The sequence below is a fragment of the Festucalex cinctus genome, chromosome 15 (assembly GCF_051991245.1).
Source record: "Festucalex cinctus isolate MCC-2025b chromosome 15, RoL_Fcin_1.0, whole genome shotgun sequence".
Taxonomy (NCBI): domain Eukaryota; kingdom Metazoa; phylum Chordata; class Actinopteri; order Syngnathiformes; family Syngnathidae; genus Festucalex; species Festucalex cinctus.
Window position 1 is genome coordinate 11,388,836 of NC_135425.1, and position 26,763 is coordinate 11,415,598.

Here is a 26,763-nt window from a genome sequence, read left to right on the forward strand (position 1 = left end):
TAATAATAAAAACAAAACTGCCAAAAATGAAAACCCCGATCATTTTCTCCCGATACCGATCAGCTGAAAATGACGTGATCGGGACATCCCTATTAAATAAATAAATAAATAAGTAAATAAATAAATACATACATAAATAAAGAGAAGCAAGGCAACATAAAGCAAATATGTTAAACATGACACATATTTATAATGTACTTGTAAAAACTGCCTGCTATGAAATCATTTTGCATTACACCATGACACTTTTTCATTAACGTCGTTCTTGAGAAAGATATTCGTATATTTTAGTATTATCAATTGTTTAACTTTCTGTCATTTATACGATCATAAGATGAAGAAAAAAAAAAGTGGTGAACACCATTTAGAGGTGAGACTGAAGCTCTTTCTTAAAAAATTCTTCTTGTTTTTTTTTTTTAAATCTAAATTTTCCAAAATACTGTTTAACTATTGTCCAGTCAAGGTCAAATTTTGTCTGAAACCTTATCGCATTACAAAGCAAATAAACAGCGTGTTTCCTTACACAAAAGCCACCGAAAGCATCAATCTGTGAAACAATTTGTGCTTCCTCTTCTCTTTCACACGCACACAAACGCACGCACACACACGAGTGATGTAGGCCCAGAGAGGAAAGAGCGGAGGAAGCGGGGACAAAGCGGGCCGAGGTCACAGAAAGCCGGACTCCCGCTGAGCCAAATAGGCAGCTGACACCGCGCGCATTCAGCAGTCGTTAAGTGATGATTAATGAGGTCAGCGTTGAAGAATAAAAATAACTCTATGAGAGAGATTGATGGAGAAAACAAACAAAACTGATCTCCAGCTGCAAAAATGATGGAATTAAAAAGCTGAATATGTTCAAATAAAAGTAGTCAAAAACAAGAAAAAAAAAATCTTGCAGCAGCTGAATTTAGTTTCAGTAGCATATCTACCAGAAATCCAGTATCAATTAAGGTTTTGTGCATTTTTCTAACAATAATAAGAATCCTTGCCTGGTCATTCAGTCATCAAATCAGGCCTGTGCGGCTCTCTGGCAAAAGCAGCTCAGCGATTATAAACCACAACATCAGCAGCGATGTCTTCAGCAACACAACCTTAAAGTAGCAATTATCCTGAGGATTGTTATCACTTACTGAAGATGGCAAGCCTGGAGGGACCTTCCGTACTTTTTTGGGGTGTATTTCTGAAAAGAAAAAATAAATAAATAAAATAACACAATCAAACCAATACATGAAGGTTTAACATGCCAGTTTCTTTGAAAAGGACAGTTGTTTGGATAGAATCAATCTGGCGATGAGGAAAGAGCAAGGGCACTTGTAAAAACTGCCTGTCAATGTATTTACAAAGACTGCAAACAATGGGGAACATAATAAGATGCAGAAAAAAATGGGCTAGTTTTCTTTCCCCTTTTGCTTTGATAAAGGGAAAGAGGTTATGTTTATATTATTTTGGATTAGGGCTGTATTTTCTATTCTTTCAAAGGGAGCAAAGGAGAAGTCCATTAACTGGGAAGGGGAAGACTTTGATGGAAAAATGAAAGAACGTTTTTTTTTTGGAAATTGGCCCAGGATCATTTGTGTGCGTGCACATGTGTGCGTGTGTGCGCGTGTGTTTTCTGTGTCCTATCAAGGCAAACATTGCCAAGGCTACACTTGAGCATTATTGTCCTGAATGTTTTCTCTTTTTCAAACACACCTATAAACAGGCACAGCACGGTGGCCACACATACACAAAATATCAACAGTTATTAATAAATAAATTAATACATAAAAAAAAAGAAGAAACATTTAAGTTTGAAGCAGGTGAAAATATTTTAATAGGTAATGTAATGTATACTGTATTATATGATTTATTGATTATTTCAAACTGTTCACATTTTTTTCCCTCTACTATTTAGGAAAACTGTTGCAAATCAAATCAAATCAAGGGAAATGATCAAATAAAAAATCAGTCTTGATTCACTAAATGCTAACAGAAACTCCAACAGTGTTGATGCTAAGTAAGAATTAGATTACAGATTAGATCACATTGATGCATGCCCAGAAAATAGAAAACAGATAAGATTTATTGTTTGTTGATTTGTTGTGATTATTTTGATTATGGGTATTTATTTATTGCTTCAAATCTGTTTTCTTCATAAGAAATGGTTTTGTTTTTCATTTTTACTAGTCACTTTAAATTGCAAAAAATAAAAATACAAAAAATAATAGTAAATATAATAATAAAAAATAATAAATATTTATTTTTGGGAAGAATGTACTAGATACTGTAACTGTACAATCTTAAAAAGAAAAAAGAAAAAAAGGAAAATGCCTGGCTTCAGTTCAGTGATATAAAATATGACTTTTTAATGAATCAGCCCCATAGTGATGGAATTTCAAAACACAATTATTTGTAACTATCTCGTGCACAACACTCCTCTATAAAAAGCGCCATCTTACCCATGGAGTCCATATGCAGTGCTCTCCTGCGGGGGTTGGTGCTGTAGTGCTGGTAGTACTGACCAGGCGGCTTGGTGGGCGAAGTGGCATCGGGGCTCCCCAAACCCATCTCACCACCCAATATTGACTGGTCCAGATGCATAGCGGAACACAAAGAGAGGTTGTGTTAATTCAACAATTTTGTATGCAGTTAAAAAAAAAACATAAATAAATCCTCAATGGTGTGAATATATTCCAGATTTTTTTTAATTATTATTTTTTTAACACTTTGAGGTTGGAGCTTGGAAGTTCTAAGTGGGGTGTTTCTATAATTGGACTGGTTGTTAGAGAGATCCTAATCTTTACTCTTCTCACTTTTAAGGTTCCCTTGAGCAAGGAATCAAAGCCACAAACGACTTTTACCAATGCTGATATCGTTTCCTTGCCTGGATTTTCCTCTCAGGCAATAAAACGAAAACAACTGGAAAATAAATGAAACAAAAAAGCCTTTATAACTAGACTAAGTGCAATTTCTGGAGAAAATGTGTGGGAATGCTGAAAGCTGAAAAATTATGAAATTATCACCTCCTGCTTACTGGACAATGCACTTTACCAACTGCGCCACCGAGCAGTATCAGACACCTGGTAATGATGATAAGTTATATGTACAGAAGTGGGCGTGGAAAGTGATACTTTACATTGAAAATTAATGGGGAAAAGTTGATATTAAACATTAAATTGTGTATATACTGTAAGTAATGTTTGCCAGGATTTTCCTCTCAGGCAATAAAACTAAAACAACTGGAAAATAAATGAAACAAAACAGTGTTTATAACTAGACTAAGTGCAATTTCTGGAGAAATTGTGTGGGAATGCTGAAAGCTGAATGCTAAGGTTTGAATGCATGTGGAATGCTTATGAAGTAAATTGAGAGATAAATTATGAAATTATTACCTCCTGCTTACTGGACAATGCACTTTACCAACTGCGCCACCGAGCAGTATCAGGCACCTGGTAATGATGGTAAGTAAGTTACATGTACGGAAGTGGGCGTGGAAAGTGATACTTTACATTGAAAATGAATGGGGAAAAGTTGATATTAAACGTTAAATTGTGTAAATACTGTAAGTAATGTGGAATCAAACGATATATACCCCAGGAGGCGTGAATTTTTGAAGCTAGTTGAAATTTAAACAGTGTAAATTGGAAGTATTAAGTGTGAGTTGTTATGTGGCAAAAAAGTGTGGAGAATAAACATCACAATAACGTGTGGGAATGCTTCAGCATTCCAACAATGATCTCCATTTTGAAAATATAACAATAGTACAAATACAACCACGACTAACAACATGAATATAAACAACAACTACAAATGAACAACTTCTTAAACTAAAGGATAAACTACTACATCCATAATAATCAAATACATAGCTGGAAAGATGGAAAGAGAGTTAAAGACACTATGATGCGAAAATATAGCATTGTGAATCTATTTACAGTACCTCCGAGAACGCAACATCATGCTGCTCTGTGCAGAGACTCAGATTCTAACTTCTCCTCTGTGCAGCCTCATCCCTCCTCTAACTGTGACCCTGTTTCACAACTCAGACTTTCCCAACAGCTCTCACATTGTCGCTCTAATTAAGTTCAATCATTCTGCGGCAACAAGTGCCGGCTGCGCTGATCAGTAGGCACAAATAAAAGAGGGAGAGGAAAGATGGATGGGAAGTTTTTTTTTTTTTTTTTTTTTTTTTTTTTTAAGACATAAAAAGTTAGTGAGGACGAAAGAGGTGAAAAAGAACTAACCTCCCTCCCTTCTTCTGTAATAGACTCTTCCACTACTCCGTTAAGTTGTAGATTCCCCCCCCCCCCCCAGCTTTGTCATCAAGTAATTAGCGTGCAGTGTATATAAAGCAGAGGGTGGAAGACTGTATTTGTGGGGTGGTAGTGGATGTTTTTCAGACTAATCTGAATTCTGATCAACGCGCCGGTCCTGAAAACAAGAGTTGGCTTGGCACTGGTGAGCCAAGAAAGGCTTTTCTCATGCTAAACAGGGTCTAAGTAGGCCAATTACAGGGCCAGCCTCGGCCTCCGTGCCATTCTCCTGCTTAAAACAAAAGGGCCCTTGTCTTAAATAAAGTCAGCCTTACACACAAGAAGGAGTCAGACACAAAAGGCACCAACACACACAGCATCCCAGTCATCTTGCGCCGTGAGACCGTGTGTCATCTGACGCTAAAAGGGGGTTCCCACTAAAACAAAAAGAGTCTCATTGATTGTGCTGCTTTTCTTTCTTTTCTTGCTTTTTCTCCTCTTGTACTTGAGCACCGAGCCAGGCCAGACGGTCGCCCTGGCAACTAGACGAGCTGGAGGAGAGACAAAATGCCCATCTGTCTGTCTGACTGTCTCTCTTTACCTGCTTGTCTCAGTGTCCCTGCTTGTAATATGCTGTACTCACTCCAATGATGTCACTGTGGATTCTGACTGGTAATGGTAGCGAAGTTAAGCGCTAAGTGCAACTCAATTCAGTTCAATACAACAACCTTGACGTTCTTTTTAAGTCACAAGTTATCCTTTTCCTCGTGCTGCAGCTTACAGTATACTTGTCGTCAGCAAAATTTTAATCAGAGATTGCTTAATGCATCCCTAAATTTCCATTCAATATCGATTAAAAACAATGTTATTATTTTATTTTATTTTTTTTAGCACAGCAAGCCCGACCTATAAAAGATTGCGCAATATGGATTTTACAACTTGCTATAACAATTCAGAAAAAAAAAAATAAATCCACTTGTTGCTGAACCTAACACTTAATTCATAAATGTTACTAAATATTAGAGATGTTTGATACACCTTTTTTTGTCCTGATACTGGTATCAGCCACCATTGTGAGTACTGTTACCTTCTACTAAGGCTGATATCATGCATTGATACCGATACTTCCCTACTCAATATATTACTATTTTCATTGATGTGCTAGGAGAAAAAAAAAAACGTTTATTTACATCTATTATTAAAATAAACAGAAAGAAAGAAATCAGTATACATTTGTTGACCAGTTAGTTTATTGACCAACCTAAAGTGTTGAAAACGGCTCTTTTTGATGATGCATTTTTCATGGCTGAACAAACATGTCGTTTTTGGGGTCTCCGGAAAAGTGATGATTTTGAAGATATGAGGTTTGTGCCCGACCCCAACAAAACGTTTTAGAAGACCTCCAGAATGGCATTATTACAACCATCAACTCAACTCAACTCAACTCTATTTATAAAGCACTTTAAAACAACCATTACTGTATAAAAAGAGCTGTACATACAACAGAAATCTGTCATGCAGTAAAGAATAAGGTAAGTAAAACAAGAACAGAATCATAAGTGAGTATGGTGTATATGCCACAGACTTCCGACTTCCGGGTTCCACACATCAGCGGCGTTTACGGCCACCGATGGCTGCATTCCAACACTGGCACCCCCCAATTACGTGCTCATGCAGATGGGCAGGAGCGAGCAGGGCATCTCAGCTCTCTGAAATCAATGCTTCGGACAACTGACACAGACACACTACACACTCGCACCCGTCGACGGGAATGCGCAACCGAGGGGCACAGAGGCGGAAGCGCAAGTACTGAGACGCGGCCCACACATTGCGAACCGGAAGCGGAAACAAAGCTGATGTGAGGAAACCCGGAAGTCCGAAGTCCCGCCTCCTCCGTGGCATATACCCTATTGAAGTAAATAAAATTTACATCAATAAATTTGATAACAAGAAGTAGGTGAGTGAATAAATAAATAAATAAATAAATAAATAAATAAATAAATAAATAAATAAATAAAACATCAAATTAAGTACACAGAGAAGCAGATTGCCGACTATTTTGTGGAAGGTTGTTTCAAAGGGAGGGACTGGCAACTGCAAAGGCTCGAGCCCCTCTAAGCCTCCGCTTTGTCCTCTGTACCTCCAATTGTGTGCTCTTTAGATTGGTCAATAATTTGTGAATATAACACCTGCATGTGTGGAATGACCAATAATATAGATTTTTGAAAACATGACATTTCAAGCAAATAAATAGCCATTCAGTTTAATGCGTGTTGCCATGTCGGATTTTGCATTTTACCATAACGTATTCATTTGACCATTTATGACTCAAACATCTTCTTATTGGGAAATAAACACCTTTGTCGTTCACAATGGATACTCCGGCAAGCCTCTCTGGCCAATAGTTTTTAGACTGGATTCAGGTTAGAATTTCCCGCCCTCTATTTGCGGATGTGATGCCATTCTTGTGTTAGCTCATTGTGCTGATGATGTTCTGAAGAAAATACATACCTGACGAAAGCCTATTGTAGCTACAGCAAGTCACGACAGTGGATTTTCTCAGGTCAAATACATTGTAGACCTACATAGTTTCTCAAGCAATAATTGTATGAAACTTTTCTTACCTCTGTAAACAATAGCTAATTGGTTGTGAATTGTGATAATTCCAGCCTCTGCGCTGAGTCTTCAATAATAAAGTTGTGCTTGTGCTAGGACATGCTGCGTTAACGAGAAGAAGGGAGAGTGTAGTTTTATTCTGTTTTGTTTGAATCTCCACCAGTAAACAGACTGAAAGGAACATCCCTGTCACACGTTTGGCCAAAGATCAAATTGAACCCGGCGCATGTAAACTGCACTTCACATTTGTACATGTAAATGTCAGTGAAAAAATGTTTGAGCCGTCCTCTTGTTTGACGTAAAGTGCTCCGAATTGTTTAGCTGAGATTTGGGACGTGTATGCATGTGACACTCGCGCATATACACATAATACCCGCACAACAGTGGGGTCTGTTTCTTGCAGAGCTGACTGAGCTTTCTGTGGCCAGCTGCTCACAAAGAAGAAATGAACTAAGATAGATTACAAGAGAGTCTGGGAGGGAAACGCACAGACAGACGCACTGAGAGGGACACAGAGGAGTGTCTCTGTCGTGACACTCATCAAGACATATGGCTGAATGCAACTCGCTGAGTTCTGCGAATCTGACCTTCGGTGATTAGGCTTGTCATCTTGCTGAAGCAATGAGAATACTTGTTTAGTTGCACCGTCATTGTTGGGTGTAGTTCATGTAATAAAAACTTACAAGAAGAAAGTAGCTGTGGAAGTCTGTTCAGTATTGACAACAATGAATTTCACTGGAATTAGACAATTAACTTTACAGTTGAACAATTTGACAACTGACTGACATTCAGCCATCAACAAATATGCCTCTAAGCACAAAATTGAGAGTTCAAACCATCAATGGTGTTGCGTAATGACTAGGGATGCACGATAATTATCAACAAGATAAATATCGGGGCGATATTAGGATATATGATGTCATACCAATACATCTAATAACATAAAAAAAACTCCTCCAAGAATGAAGCAGAAAATTCAATGAAGCAAACATTGTGCAGGTCATGTGGGACTTCTCAGTGAGCAAAGCAAGCGCTCCTTTCTACTGAATACCCGAACACTGTTTTAGAGGAAGATATTTTGCGTGCCATTTGCGCCAAATATTTAATTTAACACAAAGCTGGTATACTCGCATATAACGTGTTACCAGCATCACTGTATGGAGGACCAAAACTGCCAAAATTCGAAATAAATAAATGGCTAAATAAATAAATAAATGACTAAAAGTGAAAATAAATATCCATTTTCACTTTATTTATTTATTTATTTATTTATTTAGTCAATTATTTATCTATTTATTTTTTCATTTATTTATTTAGTCATTTATTTATTTCGAATGTTGACAGTTTTGGGTCGTACTGCCAAGTTGAAATGTTATTCAAATGAGGGGGCGGTCCTAAGCGTGTTACAAACTGCCTGTGTCATTGGTCGAGTGAGCAGCTCGGCGAACGAGGATGTTTCGCCGGCTTGCAATGAAGAGTTCCAGAAATGGACGACCATCTTGCCCACTGTCTGCTCTCACTTGTTGTCTCACAACTTAAGTCGCAAGTTGAGGTGACAGTGGACACGATAGACCAACGACCAATGACAGGCAGTTTGCAACGACGGAGTCCAACCCAACACACGCTTAGGACCGCCCCTTCATTTGAATAACATTTCGACTTGGAAGTACGGCCCAAAACTGCCAAAATTCAAAATAAATCAATGACTAAATAAATAAATGAAAAATAAATAAATAAATGACTAAATAAATATATAAATAAATGACTAAATAAATAAATAAATAAATAAATAAATAAATGACTAAATAAATAAATAAATAAATGACTAAAAGTGAAAATAAAAACGGTTTTATTTCCATTTATATTTATTTTTTTTTAGATATAATTTTCAAATGATATTTTTTATATTCATTTTTATTTTCACTTTTAGTCATTTATATATTTATTTAGTAATTTATTTCGAATTTTGGCAGTTTTGGTCCTCCATATCACTGTTCATAACATATGCATAGTGTATTCTGTACACTGTAGTTTTATTTTTTTCTGAATTTGTATTTATGCTGTCGCTCTCACTTTTGATGTCACTATAAAAGTCACTCAGGTCAGGTGTCTATTTATGTCCAATCCAAAGACACGAGAGAGAGAGAGAGAGAGAGAGAGAGAGAGAGAGAGAGAGAGAGAGAGAGAGAGAGAGAGAGACAGAGAGAGAGAGAGAGAGAGAGAGAGAGAGAGAATGCCATTAATTACAAGGAAATGCTGGCGAGGCACCGGCACACCTGTATGCCAGCTTTGCTCCAGCTGATACACACAAGTGCGCGCACGCACCCCCACATACACAATCAAAGGCTTGCACACATTCCTGAGGGATTCAAACCCTTCGGCATATCAGAGAAACTCAAACCAGCAGAAACCAACCAGAGTCAGGGCAAAGACACTGTAACCACAAATCACACCTAATTTTCCACAACCACCGTTAATGGAATGTTTAAGAGGTGATTAAAATTAATTGAATTAAATTGATTCAATGATAGCACAGTGGGGTAGCAGTTAGCACGGATGCCTTACAGTCAAGTGGTCCCGAGTTTGATCCTCGGCTGAGGCCTTCCTGTGTGAAGTTTGCACATTCTTCAGGTACTTCGCCTTCCCTCCCTCATCCAAAAACATGCGCGGTAGAGTAATTGAAGACTCTAAATTGGTGGATAATAGGTATGGATGTTAGCGTAAACGGTTGTTTGCCTGTATCCTGCGATTGATTGATGATGAGCAGGTGTTCCTCAACTCTTGTCCAAATTCAGCTTGGATAGGCTCCAGCTCACCTGTGACTAATGAAGTTAAGCCGTATAGAAAGTGGATGGATGATTTTTATTATTTTAGTTATGTATTCATTTATTATTATTATTATTATTATTATTGTTATTGTTGTTATTATTATTACTATTATTATTATTTTCTATTTTTATTTTTTTAATTAAATTCAATTAGATTGAACAATTCACCAATGGTATGTCGTAACTCATATAATGATGTCACAAGCTGGTAGCAACCAAGAGAGGCACAATTGAGTCAGGCCCGACTAATGTGCTGCCTAATTGGGCTGCCATTGATAACACAATGGAAGATATGGATACATTAAATAGTGCATTACCTTGTATATCTGCTTCAACACAGAGTGTAGTTCCCTCAGCATAAGAACTTAGCATGTTCTCAGCTGTTGGAATAATCACCACCCGTTGGCTACCACGGAACTGATGTTTATTGGTTCAGTTTGTCTCTCTATTGGAAATTTCTTACTTCTTTGACCGCCAAAAACGTTTAATGACGTATGCTAAAATCCTCATGAATGCCACCATAAACGTTAATTGACGTTTACTAAGGTTTTTTTTTGTTTTTTGTTTTTTTTCCTCAATGGGCAGTGCAATGTCTTGTGCAGCACTGCCTGCTCAATGGGTTGTGGAATCAAAAACACCCACTAACTATGGCCTGCAGATGGCAGCATTGTATCTCTTTTCAATGGGCTCACGGTATATGAAATCACAATGAAACACAAGTGATATGATGAAATTGAACGTTTTCAAGGATGACGTGAATAATCAAAGCCTTTGTCTCGTTAAATCTAATTCACAGAGCGTCTAACAAAAAAAAATAGTGTTTGAGTCACTGTTGTGCAAAAAAAGTAATTTTTACAAATGTCACTCAAATTACCTATTTTCGAATGGTGATTACTTAAGAACGGAATAAGGTAGAAACATACTTTTTTTTTAATGTTTATGTAGTCGTAGCGCACAATATTTTGTTTGCCTTGAAAGATGAGTTAAAATGCGCGAAATCGGCTGGCACTGTTGAGGTTGTTTTTTGGCTCATGTTTGGCAGTCAAAGAGTTAATGGGCTGTTCCCTCTAAATTGTGGGCCTGTCTCTTGTGTTAAAATGGAGGAAAATAATAATTGAACAGCACCACATCACCTCCAAAAGACACCGGCCCATCGGGCATCTGCCCTGAATGCCAGATGGCCAGTCCAGCCATGCTGTATAGCTACAAATTTGAAGCAATTCACCCAATACTTCCTGTGACCAAAGCAAGGCTCTTGGAATCAATCATAACCAAGATCGATAATAAACTCACTGTATCAGCGTCAATACATGTGGCAGCCAAATGATGTCGCATACTGTAAGCGAACCTTGGCGTGTGAGGGGTTGACACAAAAGTGACAATTTGCAACATCCCCTACCCAACACACACTCACATGCGCACACATGCGCTCGCACACGTGCACATCAGTTCAAAACATTCTCCTTAATAAGCACTCAATGCTTGGCTTGACAAACACATAGCAATCATTTAAGAACACTTAGAGAGGAATCAGGCACCACATTACACCTCAACATATCTGCCAGCTTTCTGCATGCAATTAGAACTAAAAGAGGAGGCGGGGCAGTGGATAGTGAAGGCGACAATAAGGGTATTGAGCCAAAAAGAAAAAGAAAATACTAAGAGTGGTGAGGTGAGTAAAAGTAAATTGACTAAGACGATTTTGTCTTCATAAAAGTAATGTTTTGCTTTGAATTACACAATAGGACTTGAATATTTTGGTTCCCTTAATCATATTGAATCAATTTATGATAAAAGTGTTACCACTTTTTGTGATATCAATTTTGTGGTCACATCGGTTTAGTCAGGTTTCCATCCAATTGTTTCAAAATTTGCAATCAAATTTATTGAAAATATGCAAAACGGACATGCAACTTATACCCGTTTCCATCTGTTCTTCTTTTGCGAAGGGGACTACGGTGCTATAGGTGGCGGTATACACGATCTAAAATTGCATTAATATTCACTTCTTTAATCAAGTCCCCAAAAATTCGGTTTCGAACAACACCGCCGAAACATACCTTACTTTATCATCCGCCATTGGTTTGGGACTACAAACGTACGTGCAACGTGTATCCGGTCTAGTCAGCGGTTATTCGCAAAACCTGTTTCCGTAGCCAAAATGCGCCAATATTCCTTTTTTCAATACTCTTCAGAATCCACCCCATCCAAGTGGGAAAACTTTTTTATTTTTTTTTTTGGTGTGAATTTTGGGCCGTTCGAATTTCTAGTGTTTCCATTCAGTTTTATTTTCTTATTTCTTGAAAATCCAAATAAAAATGGCTGGATGGAATCCCAACTATTGTTGGGGGAAGATTTTAGTGCAAGCCTTGGAATAAATAGAGCTGAGCAGTGAAGAGCAGTGTTGCCGGTAACGCGTTACTTAGTAACGCGTGACTCAAAAAAGTTGCTTTCTAAAGTAACTAATAGTCTAACGCGTTACTTTATTCTACAAAGTAGTCTGATTAAAGTTACTGTCCAGAGAATCAATGCGTTACTCCACATTTTCATGAAGAAGGCAAACTATCTCACTGTTGCAACAGTCACAAACAACTACTGCTAACTACGAAGATGAGGCAGAAGTCATTGATCACCACACTGAATTCAGCCATGGTCTGGTCATGAATGGTTTGCACATTCAAAACAAAAGTGATGATACTTTTACTACTAGTTTTATTAACCAACAGGCACACAACACAACAAAAAAAGTGTGCATTATGGACCATAAAAGTGGTAAAAAAAATAATTTATTTCCATCCTCAACTGGTCCGTGAAGCATTATGGGATGAGGTCGTCTCCGCCCTCTCGCCAGGGGGAGTGACGTCAGACAAGTTACGTTTTCAGTAGGGGTGGAACAAAAAAACGATTCGACCGAACCATCGTTCGTCAAGGGGAGCTAAACGACCGTATCGGTTGCGAGTGAGGCTTTATGGTTTTCATAACAATAGCAAGAGTTCTGCGCGGTGCTCTACTTGTTTTGTTTACATTTCAGTAGCATCACCATTCAAGCTACTTCCGTGTTTCCGTGCTCGCGACACGGCGCGCGCGCGCGCACCGAGTGACAACATACAAATGGAGACAGTTAGCAGAAGCCGGTGCCGTACATCTCGGTATTTCCCATGGCTATCGAGTCCTCTCGGTGCACTTGTGTGTCCCGGGCCGGCGTTGGTACTGCGCGCGAGCCAAAAAGAATAACTCCCGTGACGATCCAATGCACGGATTCAAACGACACAGGTATGTCCCACAGCCAACACACCAGCTAAGCTAAAAGCACACTGCAAGTATCTCATTTCTCAGTTTGTGGCTCCCTGTCAATGTCTACAACTAGCATGAGCAGCAGATAGGAGAACTGAGACGTGCCCGCGATTACGACAGCCCAAAAAACAAAATATAAACAGTAGTGATTCTGTGGTCATCATCGTGTCTCAGATTAAAAAAACAAAAAAGATGTCATACATTAACCAAAAATGAAAGTGATGACAAAAGAAAAAACAATTGTTAAATACAAAAATTGTTGATTAAAAAGGGAAATGAACTTTTGGAAATATTTTTGCATATATTAAGTGGTTAAAATGTGTTTGATAGAATTATTGTTCCATAAGGTGGCTTCATATTTCTTTTGGCTGGACGGTAGGTTTATTTCATGTCTTAAATTTATGTTTCTGAAATACTTCACAATGTGCAAATATTCTGTTTAATTGTGTTGGTGTCTGTCTAAAGGTTAAATATTTATATTTAACATTAAATTATCAACCTTTTGTTTTCCTGATCCTTATTTTGAAGAGAAAAAACAAACAAACCAAAAAACAATTATAACTGTCAATAACTACTAATAAATATTTAAACTGATACATGTGTACACACTGGAATAGCGGAACAAACAAACAATAGAGGAATTTAGTGGATTTTCATTTTCAACCTGGATAGATTTTTATTTTTTGTTTTATAAAAAGTATTTACGTTACAAGAAGTCAAGAGAGACTGCCTATTTTGTTTTTCATAAAAAAAACCTTTATTTTCATGTTAAAAATGCACTTTCAATAAAGTATTTGGAACTCCGTTTCTACTGCATTATTTTTATGTTGAGATGGTGTTATCGGCAGCTGCTGAAAGTAACTAAAAAAGTAACTTTTAATCTAACTTAGTTACTTTTAAAATCAAGTAATCAGTAACGCAATTTAGTTACTTTTAAAACCAAGTAATCAGTAAAGTAACTAAGTTACTTTTTCAAGGTAACTGTGGCAACACTGGTGAAGAGTAATAGAGTTTGAAGTCACTTGATGTTTTTTTTTCTTTCTTTTTTTTTGACAACTTTAAAAAGTGTGGTTCTCTAACCCATTTTAGGTAAGTTCAAGGTTTGCTAGAGCCTGGATACTGCTGCTTTATCTGTCCAGATAAGAATCCATCAGTCATGAATCAAAAGCAGTTTACTCTTGTAAAGGTGTTGGTGTCTGCATGTGTGTGTGTGCGTATACTTGCAGTGTGTCTTCTCATCTGATACATGTGTGTCTGTGTGTGAGTGAAATCTTTAGTATGGCCATGCACACCGCAGCTATGTTGTGTACATCACAGAGCTTCACTGACAGAGACTCTGGGTCGCTCTGGGATTTCATTTCATGTTAACCTGGACAAAACGTAAAATAATGATGAGATATTGTCGTACTCTTTGTTTTGCTTGAATGGAGAAAATATTGTGTGCTTGCATCAAGCAACAATGTAAGCGTCAGTCACATTAAGATTAAGTGAAATAAAATATTTAAAGAAAGAAAAACATGCTACTTCTCGAAGGTACCTAACTCATTCGCTGCCATTGACGTAAAAAGACGTCAAATGATGGCAGTGAATGTGATAATATAAACAAATATAAACAAACATAAAATGCTTTGTTCTGAAGCCATACAACCAAAAAAGAATCACCTCTGAATACTATTTGACTAATTTTTAGGGGGAGGGGCATGGGTTAGTTTGGGGCTCCTAGTTTTGGCAGAGGTTCAATTTCCCCAGCCCCCAACAATCATTTAAAACTAGAGCACTATTCTATGGGCCTGTCAGTGTCCCAGCACATAAAAACAAGCATGGCACAAAACCAGAGGGAAAAAAAATGGCCTGACATCTCAGTGGAGACGAGAAAATCCTGAAACTATGGGAAAGATGGAGCCTCACAAAAAGATCCAAAGGAGTTTCCGAGTTCATTCGTACGTCACTTTGGCAGTGTATGATGACTGCAAATGTCTGCTGTTACCAGGCTGCAAATAAAGAAAAGTACCAGTCGCAAAATGTCTTGCATGTTCCAACTACTAAGGACCTATGTACTTTGCCCTTAGCAAGAGGTTAACAATTTAAAAACAATATACATATTTGTGCAACTGGAGTCTTGTGGTTGGATGGATATGTTCAGATGAATTTGAATATGCGTATGAATTAATATACAGTGCGTAAAGCTTACTACAAAACAGAAATAAAGCTTTTGATCTTGAAAAGTTACACAACTCAGTAGGGGTCAGGTTGACAAAAACAAACATTTCAGATGTGTAATAACAATAAAAAAAAAAAAAAAGTTTCACAATCTTCAACAAACACCGGAGCCAAGTGCGAAACTAAAAGCTAAATTAACCCAAAACTCAAATAGTACAAATCTATTTGACTGCAGATTAAACTGAAGTCATTTGAATCTGCCAGCTGTCACCATGTGAGCTCATCTTCTCCTCTAAATGTTATTTTACTGTTTTTTTCCTTCCCTTTATTACAAGGACAGAATTTTCACTAACAGCCAAGGATGAAGCCAAAGGATTTTGGACTTGAGCCCAGCATGTAAATTTATCTGCCATTTCCAAACAATTTCCATCAAGAGCCATTCAGACTGTGTGGCAAGATAATTTGACTGCAGCTCAGCAGGAAAATGGCCAGTGATACAGTGATGTTTGATTTAGTTCACATTTGTGTCCTTTACCATTTGTTGTAAAACCCGCAGCTGCATATAAGAGGAGGTTGTAAATAAAATATCTGACAATCTATAATGAATGGCGGAATTCATGGATGGATGCATTGAAGATGGGGATAATCTATCCATCTATCTGTCTCATTAACTCATTCAGTGCCATTGACGGCTATACACGTCAAATATCCATTTTTTACTGGGCTGGCAGTGAATGAGTTAAAACAATCATTCAGCATAACAGACTTGAAAAATATATGACAAAAGATCAACAACTCAACAAAGCTAAATTTACATTAACACATTCCGCTGAATAAAGTTGTCAGCAGTGATATGTGAAAATGATTCGAGGATAAAAACTTGTCCCAAAGCTCGTTTGTTGTGTTATGTGTGTGCTCGTGTCTTTTCCTGAGCTCGTCAAGGCCGCGCTCCGTCCTCGTGACACAAAGGAAAAGCTCACACCAAAAGGCAGGAAAGCTTTTCATAACCCGACATCAGAAAAGCCACACAGAAGCTTCAAAGACCACAATGGGAATTTACGGGCTGGGAGAAAAACGCATTATTGGATGAATCGTAATTCAAATGTAGACAATTCCGATTAGGTTATGGATATCATTCGTGAAAAAAATGTAAAGCTGGCAGAGAGAAAAAAAGTGGAACATGGAAGAAGTGCCTGAGCAATGTGATAAACGAATTCAAAAATATCGATACATACATATCTATGGTATATTCTCATGAACACAGTAACGATTCAAGCCACAATATGTCAAGAGCAGCGGCAGCATGTAAGCCACCGCCAACAATTTCTACCAAATGGGAATTAATAGAGCAGTTTACAATTACGCCCAAAGTACTATTTTTAGAAAAGCACACTGCGCATGGGCTTGGCCAGTTGATTTTCGGTCAAGAAACACACACACACAAAAACAAAACAAACTGAGGGAGTGTATTCGTACGAGGCAAATTATTTCACTATATCACTATTTCACCATAAATATACATAACAATATTATGGTTACAAAAAAACCTCTGCTGCTTTGGTGTCTGCCGCTATGTGACCGGGATCGAATGAAGGGAGTTTCCAGAGCGATGGGTTCAAGCATGTACAATTAAACGGCAGTGATTTAAATGACAAAATGTCACCGAAGACATCTATATGTGCTCCCTACATTTTGTCGGTAGAAATGGGCCAGCAGCTGAAAATCCAGAACCAATATTAGCGAATGCAGGTATGTTTATCGTCTGCTTTTCTTGCTAGCTGCCTGCTACAACATGCTAGCTACTATAAATCATGGTGTAAATGCACAAAAAATACCTGGAGTTTACCTACGGAAGTAAAAGCCCAAAGGTAGGCTTAAAATCTTCAAATCGCGACTTCATTGTGTTTCTTTTTCGTGAAGATTAGCGACCAACATATTAGCAGTCATCGAGACCGCACCGGAGTGGCAGAAACGATTATACCATAAATCATACCTTTCTACAAAAACTGCTTTCTCTTACACCATCTTATCACAATGGCATTTTTTCATTCATAAAATGATTGCAACGAAAAACATTTTTTGAGGCGTTTTCATGACTTGTGTTTAAATTCACTCCAAATTCAGGTTGTGCTTGAATTATGTCATAAAGCTGTGGCACTTCTTCAAATACACCTCCAAAATGTAAACAACGCTACTGGTAAATTGTCAATACCGAAACCAAAGTTTCCAAAGGAAAACCAATCTTTATTGTGTATGTTCAAAATTCAAGTAGCATCTGTTGTATTGGCACTGTTATTGGGTATACTATTATTGTACTTTCAACTATAAAACGCTCCATTGCAAATGAAAGGTGTAGTGACTAGAGACATCTGTATCTCTCAGTTACTGAGCGGTTAAATAAAACGTTCTAATGTCCCTCAGGGATCAATGAAGCTTCATTCAAAGCACAAACCAGTGCTGAAAAGGGAGATATAATACATATTCATTATGCTTTCTAACATCTTTTCATTCCACTGACTTTCACAAGGACATACAACCCTTTGATAAGCTTTAATTGATTAAACCCGTAACATCGGTCTCAGGCAACACAGCGGACAGCCTGACTATGATGGAACCTGGGTAACATCAAACTAGCATCTGTATATGATCCAAATTATCAACTTGTATTTCATAATGGGGTTATGTAGTTTGCAAGCACGTTTTTATTAGTATTATTTAGAGTCAATGTGCCACACTACAATTCATCAGTTTATTTCATGTCGGAACACATTTGTTATCTTTGTGATCAAGAAAAATAAAACAACACCGCTGTAGTTATTTTGGTGCTAAAAGGAAGATTGACGTTGCGCTACAGTTTATGTGAACTTTCAGGCATCATAATAATTTTATACATTACAATCCAAATGTGCATGTATAAAATAAAATGTGATTCATCAAAAAAAAAAAAATACAATACTAATTGAAATTAGATATGATTCTGAGCATAATTTTTTTTGTACTTTTCTTTAATCACTTCTATTTGATGAAACTGTCTGCAAGCTCTGTATATATCTGCCTCGTATGTTTTTTAATCTGCAGTGTTTTGTCTGTAGTGTCTTGTTAGCCATTCCTTTCGCCCTCCTATGTAGTCCAATTAATTATTTCTGATCCTGTTCCTACTTTTATGGTTTGTCTTTGTCACTTCCTTAGCAATGCTTTAAATGTTAGCATTGGAGCTATAGTTTCAAGTGTAATGACAATGACCACAATTTAAAAAACAACAACATTATATTATACAATGTATACTATTCCATATTGACTAAAATAGTAAATTTACAGTAAAAGCGACATTTCAAGAACTACTGACCTGGTGGCAGTGCGGGTTTGATTCTCTGCCATACGAGTATGAACTCCTCTCTGTTTTACCTGCAGACAGAAGAAAGAAGAGTGTATAACGTTAGAAGATGGCACATTGAATATAATTTGGGGAAACAAAATGGAGACTTGCATGCACTCAAAGTACAAGTTTAGCACATGTACATGTGAAGGAATGTTTTTCATATAAACCTAATACAAAATGGTTGATTAGTAGTTGAAATATTCACTTTGTTCAATCTGTTATGACTCGGGGTGTGCTCAAAAAATCGATACGGCAATATATCGTTGCAGGCCTCATTACAATACACGTATCGATACGCAGGCGTCAGAATCGATATTGTTCATGAACTTTAAATAGGCAGTTAATGTTTGCCTTTGCAGCTTGCATTGTGTACCTAAAAAATAAAGTTCAAAGTTAATTGCCTTCAATTAATGCAAAAATAGCTCACTGGTGATTGGACACTGTGTCTTGGCTAAGAAAAATGAAAGCAGAGCTAGAATATCAACATTTATATACTTATAAACTTAACATGGCACGTATCTTAATGTACCCATTTTCCTATATTTTGTTTAAAAAACAAAATAGAATGTGTTACATGAAAAAATGATGTTTTTATTTCCCCAAATATTTCAAATAAGCACATTTTAGAGCTGTAATTTTAATACTTTGATATTTTTGCTCATATCGTCTCATGCCTATTCGTAAATTTTCCGTGAAAAATTATGTCTGTGAAAACTGCTGCTTGCTCTGCAGTGCGTACACATTTAGACCAGGCATGCCGCTTGGTGGTAAACCAGAAGAGCTACTAACAAAAAGATTTTTGTCATCTAGCATAATAAACATAGCCTTTAGGTATACATATGACTGTTATTATAAAATGCAAGTAAATTAATGTAAAATATCGGGATACGTATCGCCTTTAAGATCATGTATATGTATCGCGATACGTATCGTATCGTGACCCCTGTATCGTGAAACGTATCGTATCGTGAGGTTGGCGGCAATACCCAGCCCTAGTTATTACACACACACAGGCACATTGACACATTTTTTTTTTATCTGACTAAAGGGGTAAAATCAGTCAATTGCAATTGTTATTATTAAGCAATATACATTGTAATGCAGCAATTCCACTGTGTAATCCATTTGTACAGTATGTCAGCTCCAAAAGCGTTGACCTCCCTCTTCTGAATTTTTTGTTGACATAAAAAATGACAACCACCTCTCCCTTGGCTCCTTAAATACACGCCAAGTACTGATCACACGTGACCGGGAGGCACACCGTTGGCAGGTAACCGACCACCATTTGTATCCACAATTTGAGTATGTGTGTGTGGGAAAACAGAGGCGTCTGATAAATCGAGAGCATGTCCAGACCACCGCGGCGTTTTGACAAAAAAAGAAAAAAAAGAAGCTAATTTCCCCTCAAGCTTCTGAACAGGCGTTCCTGCTCTCCTCGGAACTGCGGGACCACTTTAAGCCTATTTTTACCACGCAAACCTTTTTGGATAAAGCCTTAAATCTTCAGCCAGTCTAAATATCAAACCACTGCTAGTGTGTAATTACATTCTGTGGTTGTGCAGCCATACGCAATGAAATGAAGGGGCTTTATAGTGAGCGTGTGTGGAGGAAAATGAAGCGTGTACATGGTGAAGGGTTTGAATCAGGCATGTATAGATGGGGCTGAATACACGCCAACATGGTAGTCGACGCAGAAGAGGTTCATAATTAGAGGCGTAGAAAGTGGGAAAGTGGTTGGCGGCGTGCGCGAGCGCGTGTGCATGTGTGCTGTTGCGTATGCGGCTGATCCAGGGGCCTCAACTTCAGCTACCGCTAATGCCAGCTGGACTGGTTTGGCACATATACAAAGACACCCCCCCCCCCCTTACCCTCACACACTCCCCCCACACACACATACATTTAATGACAATCACTGGCACAAAACAGACCCACACATGTAAATGTTTGCTTATGCAGTCGAGCCTGATATATAGCATTTTATTCTTGCCTGCAAAATATTCTGTAAAATAAAATATTCTTGCCTGCATTGTATTCTGACCTTCATTGTACTTATTACACAGATGACGAGGAAAAATAAATAAACAAATATAAGAAGAAAGCAACTGTCAACTAAACATTTTTTTTTATATATATCCTTACTTAACTCTTTTACTGCCACGTTATCTTTTACTGCCACACGTTATCAAAACGTTATAATTCATGTCATCCTTGAAAACATTCTATTTCATCAGATTTCGTCATGTTTCATTGTAATTTGGCAGCCCATTTAAGAGATACAATGCTGCCATCTGGTGGCCGTAGTTAGTGAGTGTTTTTGATTCTACAACCCATTGACCAGGCAGCGCTGCACTTAGATGTTGCACTGCCCATTGATTAAAAAAAAACCCAAAAACAAAACAAAACAAAACTAAAAAAACGTAGTTGACGTCAATTAACGTTTATGGCGGTATACATCGTGATTTTATAAATCGCGATTAAACGTTTTTGGCGGTCAAAGAGTTAACAGACAAAACAGATAATACAACAAAATACATCTCAATCACTCTTCAGTATTCAACTAAAACTTCCTGGGCTCCTTCAAATAGTACCAAAACTTGTTTACAACACGTTTCTCAATTCCTTCACATTCTACACAGCCTTGTTTATATAAAAGAAAACGGTTAAACCTGAACAAAGGGTATAAAACCTCAGAATCTTCTTTGCCAATTCAAGGTCATGTTTGTGAATTTCATCTCGAGGCAGTAACCCTTGACCACAAAAATACAAACATTTTCTGTACTTTCAAACCCTGGATCAGAAGGAGGACCTTGGACATTTCGATGCATCTGCCTGACTCTCAAAGTCCAGCAACCAAACAAGTACCAAACTACTATTTGCCCTAATTTTAAATTCACGATTGCTGAACGTGACATTGCTCAGGAACTTGTCTGTGCCTGTGCCAAAATGTAACACATAACAATGTAGAACACATAGCATGAATGAATCATGTTCTCCAATCAAGAAACATCCTCATCTTTCAATGACAGACTCATCCATCATAGACTTGGCACTTGGCAGGAATTTTAAGAACACAACACAGATTATAAACATGCTTTACACTGGAGGGGTCTGACCTCAAAGATTCTTGAATAATCATGCATGGGAAAAAAAATTACAATGCTTTATAGTTCTGTCAGGGAGATGATAGAGCAAGGAAAATTGCTTTTGTAAGGGTCTCCTAAAATAATGAGAACACTCGCTCTATATGAGATATATGAATACCATTTCCTCCAGTTTACAATTTGTTACTCAAAAAGTCTGAAAAATTGGAATTAAATTAGAAATTCATATTTATATTTGATTGACATGTATCAAACCTTTTATGCTTCCTACAATTAAAAGTGAAGTTGCTGTCATGTGATAAAACTTTTACATTTTATGTATTAAAAGTACTAGTTGTATCAATATTTGGTATTGGTACTGGTGATTACTCAAGAGTTGAGTACTTGTACTTGTATCAGTCTAAAAAAAAAAGTGGCATCGAACATGTAATTGTGGGAATGCTGAAAGCATCACACGTTATTCGGATTTTTATTCTCCTCACTTATTTGCCGAGAATCAACTCCCACATAATGCTTCTGATATACACTGTTCAAATTTCAACTTGCTTCAAAAATGCACACATTCTTGGGAATATATTGTTTGATTCCACGTTAGTTACGGTACTTGCACAATTTGACGTTAAATATCAACTTTACACATTCATTTTCAATGGGACTGACATTGAACTTTTTTTTTAACTCCCACTTTCCACGTCCACTTCCATACATACATACTGATCATCATTACCAGTTCTGTGATACTGCTCAGTTCTTTTTATTCATTTATCTTTCAACTTCAATTAAAACTTTGTAATTTTCACATAATTTATCTTTCAATTTACTTCAGAAGCATTCAGCTTAGCATTCAGCATTCCCACGCAATTTCTCCAGAAATTGCACTTAGTCTAGATTCTAGTTGAATTTTCTATCCTGATAACAAATACTCAAAGATCATTTATGAACCTGACTTCTCCTCCCAGGAATCCACTATCCAGTGGTAACATTTGGCCCCCCACCCCAGTGACAAACCCAAACAAACTCGCTGTGTTGAGGACCCCCAAACAGAGCACTGCTTGTTAAGAGTCTGCTGGCTGCGGAGGTACAAAAGGTGGAGGAGGGGAGGTCAGTCCACTGGGTTGGATAATGCCCATAGAGAAGTCGGTGAGCAATGAGGACCAAATCCCCGCTAATCCACAATGCCGGGAGACACATAAGTTCCCTGGCAAGTTGAGAGGAACCATGATACTCAGCCAGACTATGAGCTAACACCACACGCTCTCTGAACAGGCCTGCCATTGCTAAGTTGCTTGTAAAAATGTGCCACATCCTCAAAATAGAACCACAACAAACAAATCAAGCATAGATATAAAACAATTGTTTTTAATATTAAAGAATTTGGCATAAATTAAATGCATAGAGGTTTCAAACACCGAATGAATTTGCACATTTTTATTTGGTGTGTGTGTGTTAATGTTTTGTTTTGTTTTTTTTCTCTCCCCTTTTAGACCTCAGATAATAGTTAACTGAAAAAAAGTTAAGTGTACAACAGTTAAATAAATAAATAAATAAATAAATAAATAAATCACCTGCTTTTGAAAATCTCAAAAAACTATATATTTGTAAAAAAAACAAATAGTTTATTTGCAGAACACACTGACTTTTTTTTTTTTTTACTTGGTAGATACAGTTTTTGTTTTAAATAGTATTTTTTTGCCATTATAAATAGGGATGGATGAGTACAGATACCAGGTATTGGTATTGGTACTGGGCCGATACCCGGCCTTATTTCAAGGTATTGCTACTCGGTACTTCTGGCTATTTTATGATCAGAAACATAAGGCACAGACAGATGACCATTAAAAATGTATTTATTTTATTGTGTGCTCTATTCAAAATATGCATTTTATGAACAAATGGAAAACAAATAAATGAAAAAATTGCCATTCATTTCATGCAGTTTTTACTTATTTATTTATTTATTTTATTTTTTAGGGAAAATGCCATATTGGGATATAGGACCTTGTCAGTGTAATTATTTTTGGGAAATTTTATGTATCAAAAGTACTATAGATTTCAGGACTTGGCATCAATACTGGTGACTACTGAAGAGTTGAGTACTTGTACTGGTATCAGTCTTAAAAAAAAAAGTGGCATCCATATTAGTAATTGTTATTATAAATATTATTAGTTATTATGATAAATGTGGATATTATTATTATTATTATTATTATTATTATTATTATTATTATTATAAATAGGGATATGCAAGTGATCAATATCGGGCCAAAACCAAGCCTTATTTCAAGGTATCAGTGCTCGCTACTGGTATCTTGTTTTATTATCAGGAAGTAATAATCAAAAATTGCCAAAAAAATGTATGCAATTTAAGGAAAAATGCTATATAGGGCTGCATATGTGAAAAACACTTTTGTCGATTGTGTCTTTTTTTTTTATGTTTTTGGGATGAAACAGAATGCAGACATCCCCAAGAATATAAAAATATAAAAAATGAAAAAAATGGACATACGTTTTTCACATAGCAGTGACGATAGGTATTTGTTTACAGTTATCTGTCAATGTTTTAATTGGGGTGGGGAATTGTTGGAGATTTTCTGTATCAATAGTAGGCTTCTTGTGGTATTGATACTTGATAATAAGTATTGGTGAGTACTCTTAAAAACGTGGTATCAAACATCTCTAATTATAAATATAATCTATTTCTTTTTTATTTCACAACAACGAACAAACTTGTGACTGTACTGCACCTCCTTTTCCTGTCTATCCCGTTTGACATCTATTGTCTATTGGCATCCATTGCTCTTAATCAAAATGAAGAAAAAGATGCTGCAGGATGGAGTTGCTCACGGAATCAATGCCAATGTCTCGACTCTTTCTTTCCGAGCTTGAGAGATACGTCAAGTCTTTGTCGGCGTGAAAGGAATCATTTAGAAGACATGATCTCCTTTGACATGCATATAATGAGTCGATTTGAATAAACAATATGACTAATAGTGTGATTTGCCGAGGATGGTGCGGTGACGGCAAAAAAAAGAAAAGGGGTAGACTAGAGAAGGGTGGTAAAAGGGGGAAGGAAGATGGCTAGAAGAAGGGTTTAACTCCCTCTTCCTGTGTGCGTGTGTGTTATGGGGGAGGGTGTGATGGTTGCTCTGCGCAGACATGAATCATTCTGAGCGATTCAAGCGTTTCCATGACATCGCTGGGCACCGGTCCAGAAGTTTCCACAAAGTCTAAAAGGTAATGTGTGACACACACGCACACCCACTGATCCACGCACACGCACGCTCATATGTGTATCACATCCAAACAGACAACCAAAAACTCTTCTAGCGTTGAAATTGAAATTCCATATATTCCCATGTAAAGCAGAACATTCATTTGGAATCAATGATAATTTAACAGACGACGGCCGATGAGTAACCCTCGTCTAACAGACATCACCCCCCCAATATTCCCAGCAGGCATTTTTCCTCTTGGCACTGGAGCGAGTGAATACATCAAACAACAGATGAACGTATACGAGCATCGAGAACGACTCAAGAGACGCCGCATCCAGCTCACATCTGTCCGTTTCTACCTTCAGCCTTGCCACGCGGCACCAGACTGCTGATATGGCCGCAGTATTATTTCGGACCATGTCGTTGATCTAACCAATCATCCATTTCCTGTTGAGGGTCTCGTGGAGCTGGAGACTATTCCAGCTGAATAGCAAAAGGCCGAATATACCCTGGACAGGTCAGGCCAGTCAGTCAGAGGGGAAATATAGGCTACAGTTAAATGGCTTAGTACAAGTAACAAAATAAAATAAAATAAAATAAAATAAAATAAAATAAAATAAAATAAAATAAAATAAAAATAATAATTAAATAAAATTAAATAAAATTAAATAAAATAATAAATACAACAACGATAACTAGACTAAGTGCAATTTCTGGAGAAATTGCGTGGGAATGCTGAAAGCTGAATGCTAATAGCTGACTGCTAAGATTTGAATGCATGTGAAATGCTTATGAAGTAAAATGAGAGATATATTATGAAATTATGACCTACTGGTTACTGGACAATGCACTTTACCAACTGTGACACCGAGAAGTATCAGACACCTGGTAATGATGATGTTATATATGTATGGAAGTGGGCGTGGAAAGTGCAATTAGAAAATGTTCAATGACTGTCCCATTGAAAATAAATAGGGAAAAGTTCATTTTAATGTTAAATTGTGCAAATACTGTAAGTAATGTGGAGTCAGATGATATATATGAAATATATAAGAATAATGATATTATAATAATAATATAGATAATAATATAATAATGATATATATAGAAGATGAGGCGTAATAAATAATTGTGAATTAAATTAATAATTAAACTATAATAAATAATTTGTGTCCGAATATTTTGCAGCCGCCATGGTATTGTTCTCTGTTTGTGTGAGAGAGGCCCAAAGACCAGTCCCCCTATTCTCGGTGCCAAAAAGTCCTCATTATCCAAATCCCACCCGAACGCGTACATCAACCCCTCCTCCACCGGGCAACAATGGATAAACAGCACAAACAACAACGAGGCCACACTACGCCAACTTTCAACTATTTTCAAATTAATACTCCCAAGCAACGTTGTTTATTTTAAAGAATGATGAAAAATGCTAGTACAAATCCTCATGATTTTTTTTTTAACAAAATAAAACAAAAACAAATAAAATGATTTATTATGAACTTTTTCTCTCAATTTGAATTACATATGACCTTACATTAAAATTCCTTCGTGAAAATCATGTGAAAGCAAAGCGTAATTATGTATAACGGGGTATAAATGTGTCGCTGTGTGTTGCTCTCAGACAAAACAGGGCTGCTGAAATGCGGCAGGCACTGCAGATTTTTGTTGGCGGGCTGACAGTGGCGCGTCGGTGCCAAGCCCCGGCGGCGGAAACGACTAAAAGACGCATAAGGCTGGCATTAGAGCCCCAAATCTTTTCCCCCCCTCTCCACCCTTACATCCCTCCTTCCCTTTTCTCCTTCTCTATTCTCGATCCATGGCATGGCATTTACTTTGGTTGGGGCCTGACTCCGTTTGGCATCACTCATAGTCGTCGGTGAATTTATCAATCTGTCTTTGGTTTGCTCTGATCTGTTGGGAGGCGGGAAATAAACATGG

At 37.3% G+C, this 26,763-nt stretch overlaps 1 protein-coding gene across 6 annotated transcripts in view; it reads right to left on the reverse strand.

Moving 5' to 3' along the window:
* tcf4 (transcription factor 4) overlaps nt 1-26,763 on the reverse strand; it is a 211,268-nt gene that overhangs the window by 93,558 nt on the left and 90,947 nt on the right. For 5 of the 6 annotated variants that reach the window (XM_077496696.1, XM_077496697.1, XM_077496699.1 and 2 more), the window contains 3 exons: nt 18,477-18,535; nt 2,439-2,565; nt 1,131-1,180 (listed from right to left, as the gene is read on the reverse strand). In XM_077496696.1, the coding sequence (XP_077352822.1) occupies nt 1,131-1,180; nt 2,439-2,565; nt 18,477-18,535 (236 nt within the window). Of the gene's footprint in view, nt 1-1,130; nt 1,181-2,438; nt 2,566-3,919; nt 4,044-18,476; nt 18,536-26,763 lie in introns of those variants that run through there. The other variant, XM_077496701.1, reaches the window with a different exon arrangement.